This window comes from Micropterus dolomieu, linkage group LG04 (genome assembly GCF_021292245.1).
Source record: "Micropterus dolomieu isolate WLL.071019.BEF.003 ecotype Adirondacks linkage group LG04, ASM2129224v1, whole genome shotgun sequence".
Taxonomy (NCBI): domain Eukaryota; kingdom Metazoa; phylum Chordata; class Actinopteri; order Centrarchiformes; family Centrarchidae; genus Micropterus; species Micropterus dolomieu.
Window position 1 is genome coordinate 28582111 of NC_060153.1, and position 10015 is coordinate 28592125.

General features: G+C 37.6%; 1 protein-coding gene across 2 annotated transcripts in view; it reads left to right on the forward strand.

Moving 5' to 3' along the window:
* The window catches only part of zmp:0000001082 (integrin alpha-D), a 23604-nt gene extending 13919 nt beyond the window's left edge, over nt 1–9685 (forward strand). For both annotated transcript variants that reach the window (XM_046046679.1, XM_046046680.1), the window contains exons 15-31: nt 495–625; nt 973–1133; nt 1214–1371; nt 1759–1875; nt 2176–2240; nt 2319–2460; nt 3543–3641; nt 3826–3905; nt 4012–4089; nt 4255–4330; nt 4795–4902; nt 4992–5033; nt 5127–5252; nt 5356–5454; nt 5566–5619; nt 5734–5844; nt 6045–9685. In XM_046046679.1, coding sequence (XP_045902635.1) covers nt 495–625; nt 973–1133; nt 1214–1371; nt 1759–1875; nt 2176–2240; nt 2319–2460; nt 3543–3641; nt 3826–3905; nt 4012–4089; nt 4255–4330; nt 4795–4902; nt 4992–5033; nt 5127–5252; nt 5356–5454; nt 5566–5619; nt 5734–5844; nt 6045–6233 — 1836 coding nt within the window. In that variant the 3' untranslated portion in view covers nt 6234–9685. The remainder of the gene's footprint in view (nt 1–494; nt 626–972; nt 1134–1213; nt 1372–1758; nt 1876–2175; nt 2241–2318; nt 2461–3542; nt 3642–3825; nt 3906–4011; nt 4090–4254; nt 4331–4794; nt 4903–4991; nt 5034–5126; nt 5253–5355; nt 5455–5565; nt 5620–5733; nt 5845–6044) is intronic.
* The last annotated feature ends 330 nt before the right edge of the window (nt 9686–10015 follow it).

Here is a 10015-nt window from a genome sequence, read left to right on the forward strand (position 1 = left end):
ATAAACCTGACTCTCTCTCTCTCTCTCTCTCTCTCTATCTCTCTATCTATATATATATATAAACCTGACTCGCTCTCTCTCTCTCTATCTATATGTGTATAAACCTGACTCGCTCTCTCTCTCTCTATCTATATGTGTATAAACCTGACTCTCTCTCTCTCTCTCTCTCTATCTATATGTGTATAAACCTATATGTGTATAAATCTATATGTGTATAAACCTGACTCTATCTCTCTATCTATATATATATATAAACCTGACTCGCTCTCTCTCTCTCTATCTATATGTGTATAAACCTGACTCTTTCTCTCTATCTATCTATCTATATGTGTATAAATCTATATGTGTATAAACCTGACTCTCTCTCAAAATAACTTTAAACACGCAGCATTTGACTCCAATACATCTCTGCTAAGTACCTGTGAGTGCAGTGTAAGTAAGTAAGAGTGCAAAACATGCACTGTTTCTCATTTATCAAGCATCTGTTATTCCAGAGAATCATGGGAAAGAAAGTGGAGCCTTGGATGAGATTCTTTGGACAGGCAATTGATGGGGACATCGACCTTGGAGAGGACGGACTCCCAGATATTGCGGTCGGATCACAGGGCATGGCTGTTGTCTTGAGGTATGGTACATTAAATATGTAACCTCTCAAAGCTAGGCTACATATTATTATACATATACATATTTTCTATAGTGCTTTAAAACCAATCGGGTGTAAGAAAGACTCTTATTGATGTCTGAATGAGGGGTAGAAATGTCAATAATCTCCTATATAATCTACTAAAATGGCTTCTGACTCAAACGTATTAATCCATGGCTCTGCCAGAGCAAAGTAGAAGAGGGATTTGAAATTGTGAACTGTTGTCTTGTTTACCCATGCTTCATGAATTATTATACAATCATCCTATAAAAAAGATTATGTGCAAAGTCTAATAATCCATTTTCAATCAATTATTTAATTTTTTTCAGGTCCAGGCCTGTCTTCAATGTTACGGCACATCTGTCTTTTCACCCTAAGCAGATAAGCACTGATAAAATTGTCTGCCCAAGCACAAATGAAGATTTACCATCGACAGAGGTTGACTTAACTGTCTGCTTTGAAATGGTAGAAGTAACAAAGATCAAACCAGGTAGAGACCTGACCCAGTAATGTGATTCATTAACAGCTGCTGATTCTGCTGATATTTAATCCTGCTCTATGCCTTTGCAGGGGTAATGACGCCAGAACCTAATATCTCATACACGCTCTGCGTGGATCCAACGAGACAAACACATCGAGGTCAAATAGACAACAAAGCTTGGATTCTTTCCGCTACCCATAACCCGAGGGATGAAGACAAATGCATCAACCACACCATCTACATGCCAGTATGGAGATTAATAAATCATATTTATCCTCACATACTCTTTAATATGCATATGACCAACAGTTGTGGGCTATAGCCACTCTATGCTTTGGGGCATGTGACCAGAGGGCTCTTCATGCTACAGACAAATTGCGTTCAACTACGTCCTCACAAACAAGAAAATGTTATGTTACCTTATTATAAGAAACTGAGGTTGTAAAACTGTAATCGGGACTTACTATTCAGCTTCATCACCAAAACATTTATATTAATAGTGATCTAATGCACTTATTTAGTATTCACTCCATTAGTTTAATATTTAAACCACTTTATAAAATAAAAAAGTTCCTGCTTTTCGCCTATGCTGTTTTATTCAACTATATGCAGATGACTCTTTTTGTTTTTCCAGAAATGTGTGAAAGACACATTATCACCTATCATCATCAAATTAAACTTTTCCCAAGATGACAATGGGGGCAAAAGTGGCATCCTGAATGTGGACAGCAAAAGGCAGGCTGTTGTTGAGGTTTGTACAACAGAAGGTTGCTGGCAGTCACATAAATGTGCATCCTGTTTAGATAAAGAAAAGCATCAGAGTTGTGCACAGTACAAGGCACACATACTAAGATGTGAAATGGAATTCTGTTTTATGGATGTGATGATGACTTTTTTAAATCTGTCTTTTTTTAAACTCTTTCCAAGTGGGGATTTACTGGTTAGAAAAGCTATATTGTTTATCTATTGTGTGCCAAAGGACTCATGCATTGTTTATGCCATTTCTTTTCTGGTTTGCTCTGTATTTTTAAATGATTCATTTTTTCAACAGGTTCCATTTGAAAAGACATGTAGACTGAATGATACCTGTATCGCTGAACTTGAGGTGGATTTCATGTAGGTATATCCGACAAACACAGCTCATCAACTGTAATATTATCATCATATGACCAAATGCATGTCGCTTTCTCTTAGGGCCACAAAATTATTGGTGGCAGAAGATAACTTCTTCATCCTGGATGTAAATCTGACTAATCGTGGTGATGACTCATACAACACCAGCCTTACGATGCACTATCCTCCAGGCCTCTCCTTCTCTAGGATGACTATTGTAAAGGTGATTCTACACAACAAAGTCTGTTCACGGGTGTTGGGATGTACTACTGCATTTGTTAAAAAAGTTAAATTAAGTATTTTGTGGCTCCTGAGGGAGCTGCGCAGGGTCTGATAAATTAGTGAAGTGATGACACTTTTATTTTATTTCTTGTTTATTTGACAGGGATAAATGCTTGAGACAATGCTTTATAAAGCATACAAAGTAGATGCCGTGCATGCAGGTTTCTAGCCATGACTAATTTGCAACCCCTCTCCCTTGAGTCAGCGTCAGCTTGGGCTGAAGACTATAAGTTTGAAAATAAAAAAAATCTCGGGGTGTGGAATTACAAAGAAGTGAGCTCACCAGACCTCTGTGGTCCTATCCTCATCTGTGCTTGATGCTAGAGGCTTCGGGCTACTTGCATAACCTGAACCTCATACCACACTATTGGTTGCTGAGTTGCATTGTGGCGAATGTGAAGAAGAATGAGTTGAGGAAAACTAAACTGTAACTCAAGCTACACGTGATGGACTTATCTGTGTTTTGTCCAGTTATTTAGCTTCACAATAATTCCATCAGAGAATACTTTAAGTAAAGGCCTGATCATTCAGTCTTTGTTGAACTACCTGTCAGAAAAAAACTCATGCACGGTTATGCAAATCTGACCGCAATTCCTAAAATACACTATCACATCTCTGCACCCTTTTTATTTGAGCATGTACATGCAAACACATAATATTCTTATAATTTTGTTTTTATTGACTGATTCATTAAAATTATACTAATTATGATTTATGTTACGAATAACTTGTAACATCTGTCAGTAAAACCTCCACTGATGGCAGTCATCCACTGCTAAGCTTTCTTTCACACTTCTTCAGAGGAAATGAGCATAAATGATTTGGAGGATTTGAAACCCACACAGGATGTGTGGGCAAGACTGTTTTTCATCACAAAATCAAACTGTGAGAACTATTGCTTTTGGAATCACACTCTCTTTAAACTTGGCTGAAGGTTTCAGCTTAAACTGAAACACCATATGTCAAAGTATAGTCGTGTTCACACAAACGCTACAGTTCACATTTGTTTTTTTCTTAAAACAGAACACAAGACCAGCGGTCCTCAGCTGTCATGATCTAGATGAGATATTCGACAAAACTGTATGTGGTGTCAGCCTTCCTGTGTTCCACAGCGGATCAGCTGTGAGTCATACTGCACCCAGACACCTTCACAACAGACACAAGTGAAGTTTCAAGTTTCAGTTTTCAGAACTGTGACCAACTGCTTCAACCTTTGACATTTACAACCATGGCAACTTCTCTCATCTAGATATTTAATTCTTTGTCTTTGAGTCATATCTAACATCACTGCCTTTTTCCTGTGAAGGCAACATTTCGCGCTTCTTTCCGGCTCATGAATAACTATAAGTGGAATGACACAATTTCGATTACCATTACTGGAGAAAGGTAATGGCCTTTTCATACAACAAGAACAAAACCAAACATTTTCCCTGCATTATTAGATTATCGTTACATAAATCATGTTTGTAAGAAATGCCTTTTACATCCTTAGTGAAAATGCAAACTCCACCACCAGTTCCGTGACCAAAAGCATCCCAGTACATTTTGAAATAAAAATGCAACTGACAGTGTAAGTGGCATTATTCACATAAATATTTTTATTTATATTTTATACTTATATGTGCCTAGTCATTTTTTCATTATTTGAATTATTTAATCATTTGTTTTCATCCAGTCAGTAGTTATGGTATCCCACAGCTCCCTGCATGTTGTGATCATCCTGTATACTTTTCAGGAGCGACGACACCATCACCTATCTGAACTTCACCACAGAGGATTCTGAACCTAAAAAAATGATCGCCATATATAAGGTGAAGCATTGTTGTTTGTCTGTTTCTCTTTAGCTGCCAAATGCTGTACTATATTCACCAGCTACTCACTAACTTTGTCTATCTGCTATTTGGTAATGGGCAGGAAGTGTACAGTACTAAAAATAGTTTTGATGTGTTTTCGTTTGAGACATAACGACATTGCTTCCCTTTTTATTTAACACATATTTTAATTAGGTGTGACCCGTTGTGATCAGTGATATTTTTTTAAAGGGCAGCCTGGCCAAGACAGCAGCATGAAAAACGTTACAGATGACTTAAAATAACAGAAAACCTAAAATAATTATGCACAGTGACAATTACCAACCATTCATTCAGTGTTTCCATTCAGTGCTTTAAAATCCAACATAGAGACCAATTCTCTTAGTTTCAAGTTTCTTCTCATGTAACACTCAGCAAGAAACACATATTTCCCATAATTATGAACTGTCTCTCTTTATTCGCAGGTAGAAAATCTTGGTATTAACGCTTTTCCTGTCAACGTGTCCCTGTTCTTCCCAACTAAACTGGAATATGACTTTGAAATGAAGAACTATCAAGTCTTTGTCCAGCAGGTAACTTCCAGACTGCCAGAACACTACTTATATGTGTACTGCTGAATAAGAAGTGCTTAATGCTTACCAATTACTTTTTCTTTTCTAAGAACAAAACTCAATGCACAGACATTCATGACAAGGAATCTGAAGTAAGTAAAACAGATTCAGCAACAAAATATTTTAACTGAATGAGTCGTGAAATGATAAATCCCTTAATAAAATTAACTGTTGCTGTGTTACAGTACTGCTCACAAAACCAATCCTGCAAAATGATCGTGTGTGACAGTTTCATCCTTGACAAAGAATCATCCACTGAGTTTGTATTGTTAGGAGAAGTACAATTTAGGAATCTCAAAGAGCGTGCAGCGGTACGTAACAACAACACACACAAACAACATCCACAGACAGAGAACACATCACACATACCATTCAAAGTGATGAATATATATTTTGCATGTTCTTACTTTGCAGAATATAGCCTTTCTTAAACAATATACCGGATTCGGTGCAGTGGTTAAATTTAAAAGCTTTATACACGTTGACTATGACAAGAAACGGTATGTTCAAGAGGTATGTTGAAGTTTGACTACAGGAATGCTATTTCAAAGATACTGCTTGTACTTTTCAGTATATGTCATTGATCATATTTATTAACCACAGCACAACTATGGTTTTAAACAGGTGAAGTCTGATGAAAGTGGCTTACGGAAATACAATGATACAACAAATAAAGGGGTACATTCAATCTACACATGAACAACCAGAACTACATAATTCACTAGATTTGGATCCTCATAGAAATGTGCTTTGAAAAGTTCCACTTTAAAAACTTATTTTCTCTGCCTGCAGACTGAAGTTCGGATTGACCTCATAATTCACCAGAATGTACCGCTGATCAATGCAACTGGATCTGTACTGGGATTCTTACTTCTGGTCATAATCGCACTCATCATGTTTAAGGTGAGAGTACATTTTTTGAAGAATTCATTCCAAACCACAATCTTACTACATAAAATAAGAGTTAAAGACAAACTGCTAACTTCATATTCAGAGCTGCTGCTTGAATGTTAATAACTGAAATAAAAATATGCAAATTATGATTTTCTGCTCTAAAATCTACGTGGCCTTGGTCTAATGATTTTTCTTGTGTCTGTCACAAGTTGGGCTGCTTTAAGAGGAAAGAGATGGGCAATAATGACGAAGAGGAGGAAGAAGAGCATTGCATGTTTACTGAATCCACCCCCGTCAACGCGGTAGTCAACGAATCAGAGACTGACTGCGAAGAGAAAGAATTTCTTCAAGCAACAACAGAACTGCAGCCTAATGATACAAAGGAGGAACTGGAATAAACTATGAAAGTACCACTATGGAAGTGGGCTGACATATTATGCTCACGTTCTAAATAAATTCTGTCCATTAAATATGAAATTGGATCCACGAGCTGATAAGCTTAGCTTAGCATAAAGACTGGTATGGGACACTAGCCCTAACAGAATCCACCTACCAGCCCCTTTAAAGCTCACTTTTTATCACACGTTATATCTTGTTTCTTTGAAGGGGCTACATGTAGTTTTTTAAATGAAATTATTCGTTTTTTTATTGTCTGTGCGTGAAGGAGTGGAAACCTCACATAAAAACGATCCACTTGCGGGATTCTTCTATTACCTCTGACGGCCAGTATGCCTAATCCTATGTGAAGACTCTGGATGGCATTTTAGGTGCATGCGCGCTCCCAAGCCTCTTGCCTGCTGCAACTGAACTGTACACACAGCTAGAGGTGGAAGAACTACTCATATATTCATACTTAAGTAAAAGTACAGATACCACACAAAAAATGTTACTCAAGTAAAAGTAAAAGTCATCCAGTATAAACCTACTCAAGTAAAATCAAAAAACTACCTGGCTTTAAGTAATGAAAAGTAAAAAGTACTACACATTCAAATTTATTGATCTTACAAAAAGCAACCTATCTCTTTAAATTCACTCCAGACAGGTTTGACACAGCGTAAGTTATAGCAAATCACAATAAGGAAAATTGAGTCGCAAGAGGACAAGTGGGGGGGATTAGCCTATTTTATTGCTCTGCTGATGTGGTAGTATCCCCTTCAGACCGTCTGACAGACACAGAAACCTGTTTTGGACTTTGGGTATGTGAGAATGACAGAAGGAGGAAACCAAAACTAACTTAAAATGCACTTGGGCTCAAGTAGAAATCTCACCACAAATCCAGAAATGTTAACTTCAGCACCTCTCATAAAGTGGACCTCACAGTCCCGCATAGAGAAAAAAAAACTTTACCAGCTACTTTATCACTTGGTCACAAACTGGCTGCGACTCACAGTGCAAAAACAGAGGTGCTGCAGAGTCACACCTGACACCTTCACCTGGATCTGTGTGACCTGCTAAAGACGTCTGGACTGGGTCTGTGCTGGTACTGGCTGAGGCTGGACGTGGATCCAGAGTTGTAACTAAACTTGTTTTTAAGTGATGGACGAGGAGTGCCATCAGGGGCACCTGCGTATGAATGCATTTCCACATGCAACACGGTTATCTTTTCTGAGCTAAAGTTTATAAACACTGTAACCCGTCTGCGTTTATCAAACGTAATAAATAGTTTCATTTTACTCAAATATTGTTCAGCCACAGTCTGGCAAGAAACCAAGACCCAAGAGCTGCGCTGCTTAGCTGGTTAGCAGGACAGACAGACAGAGATTCACTGCAGCTGCACATTAACATTACTGTTACCAGCTGCATCAGAATTAGAGAGGAGAGAACACAAGTTTATGCTGTTCCTGCAGTTCACCCTCATTGCGTTTTTTCACTTCTCGTTCCTAGAAGGATACTCCCTCTTCACTCGCGGGGCCATCCAGCTCTGCAAGAGAGTGACTTGGTTACTATCACTGTGTATCCCGGTGTCGCATCAGCTGGGTGAAGTTGATTCATGCCGATTTCAGTTGTTATTTGTTGATATTTGGCTTAGAAATGTAGTGAAGTGAAAATAAAAAGATGCAACAACTAAAAATACTCAAGAAAAGTACAAATACAGAAAAAAAACTACTTAAGTACAGTAACTAACCCAAGCTAACGACATGGAGTCCGCTAAGACAACAACCCTTTTTAAAGGTGATTATGTGGAGCAGATCACAGAGCGTAGGGCCTCTCACATCTGGCATCTGCCAGAATTGCCAGATGGCCAATCCGGGCCTGACAAGCTTGGAGTAGTTCAACCTCAAGTTGATAAAAATGTTACTGTGTTACGTTGCAGTGGGAGTTTACCTGAGTTTCCAGCACTTTGTATGATGTCGATCACGCATACGAGCACATACCTGGTTACAATCTAAAAACCGCAACGGTAGAGGCGGCAGAAAACTAGTCCCTTTAATCCACACAAAAACCACCAACCAATTGCAAGTTTGGTTTTAAGGAGGGCTGCGTTACAGGCTATTCTGCTGCTGTTTTTGGCTTGACTGCTGCAAAGTGTGTTTACAATTGATTACAATTCTTTGGCACTGAGGGTAAAGGAAAGCGTGCGGCCATATTTAGTAAAGTATTCTCCCTGGTGTTTCGGGAGAATAATGCAATGGAAGGATGGAGATACATATTGATAAAGTAGCTAAATCTCTTATCCATGTTTATTATTAATGCATGTTTTCATCGTAATATACAAAAACATTGCTACTACACAGTCTTTAAATATTTCTGATCTTCTGCGTGGTATTTATTGAGCTCAGGTTCTTCTTGTATTATAGTTGAGTGCTTGTGACGATGTATAACGTTTTTGTTATAATCATTTGAGTGAATGCAGTGGTACATTTGATGCATTGTTTACTGACTAGTGATCTTGCAAAACATTGTCTTTGCAGCAGTCCTTGGTTGTGAGTAGTTTTTAAGGAACAGGTTTGCTTCTTCAAGCCTGAAATGGAGTCACCTATAAGTGGTGCTTCAATGATGAAGGTCGACATTAATCTGTCTCCTTGTCCCCCTCTGACTCAAAATAACGCCACAAATGAGTTTTGTTCATCAATGCCTCTATTTTTGCTCTGTAAAAATATGACAACAGGGTTTGGTTTATTCTGATCAATGTTGCTGTGGTGACATTTGACTAAGACAGTGGTTTACTTGTAACATGGGTGGATATTAAATTAGTTACTGATTGACATTCTAAAAATAAGTAAATTTCTTTCTAAACGACTGCTTGCGAGTGCACATATACACAAGAGGCCTTATTTGAAGATCCAGTGTGTAATATTTAGATGGCTCTATTGACAGTAATGCAATATAATATTCATAACAGTGTTTTCAGTGGTGTATAAAGACCTTACATAGTGAATCTTTATGTTTTTACTACCTTAGAATGAGCATTTATATCTACATATACCCTTACATGGAAGTCGGCATGTTGCAGCGTCATGTTTCTGCAGTGTCATGTTTCTGCAGTAGCCCAAAAAAACAAAAGATAAGGATTAGAAGATGAAGTTGTATTAGTAGTAGTAGTCATCTGGGTTGTTAGAAGTAAGAAAATATGTTAAAATTGGACAAAGTGAGGATCACACAGTATGCATGTAATGGTGAGGATTACTTGTAACTCTGGAACCCAGGAGGATTAATTTGTTGGAAACAATTTGTTCCTCCTTGAGATCAGATTTTGTGTAAACAGAAACAGTATTATGAACATACCTTCCATTGTAATTTCTGGCCTTCTGTTGTTTGTGAATATATAATTTGCTTATTCATGCAGTGTTGTGTGTTAATTTTGTTACATGTTTTTTGCTCTCTCAATTAAAGCACTTTGTCCATCGTGTCTGGGTGAGTTGAATTTCCAAGTATCCAAGTATTATCTCGCCACCTCCGTTTCCTGTGTACTTTTCATGGTATTTCTTCCAAAAAAACAAACATTTTTTGAGAAATGACAAAATCTTTTAATTAATTTAAACTGACATAATAATATGTATTCCATATTTCCTTTTGCATGTATACAAAAAAAGCATGGTGCAAAAAATGTAGGTCGTAAAAACTGCACTAAAACAGCAAATAAATGCAAGAAAGCTTTACATAAATTTTAATGCGTTTGTGAGGTTTACTCATTTCGAACACCTAATATTGGCATTGAGAAAGTAGGGATGATTGGATT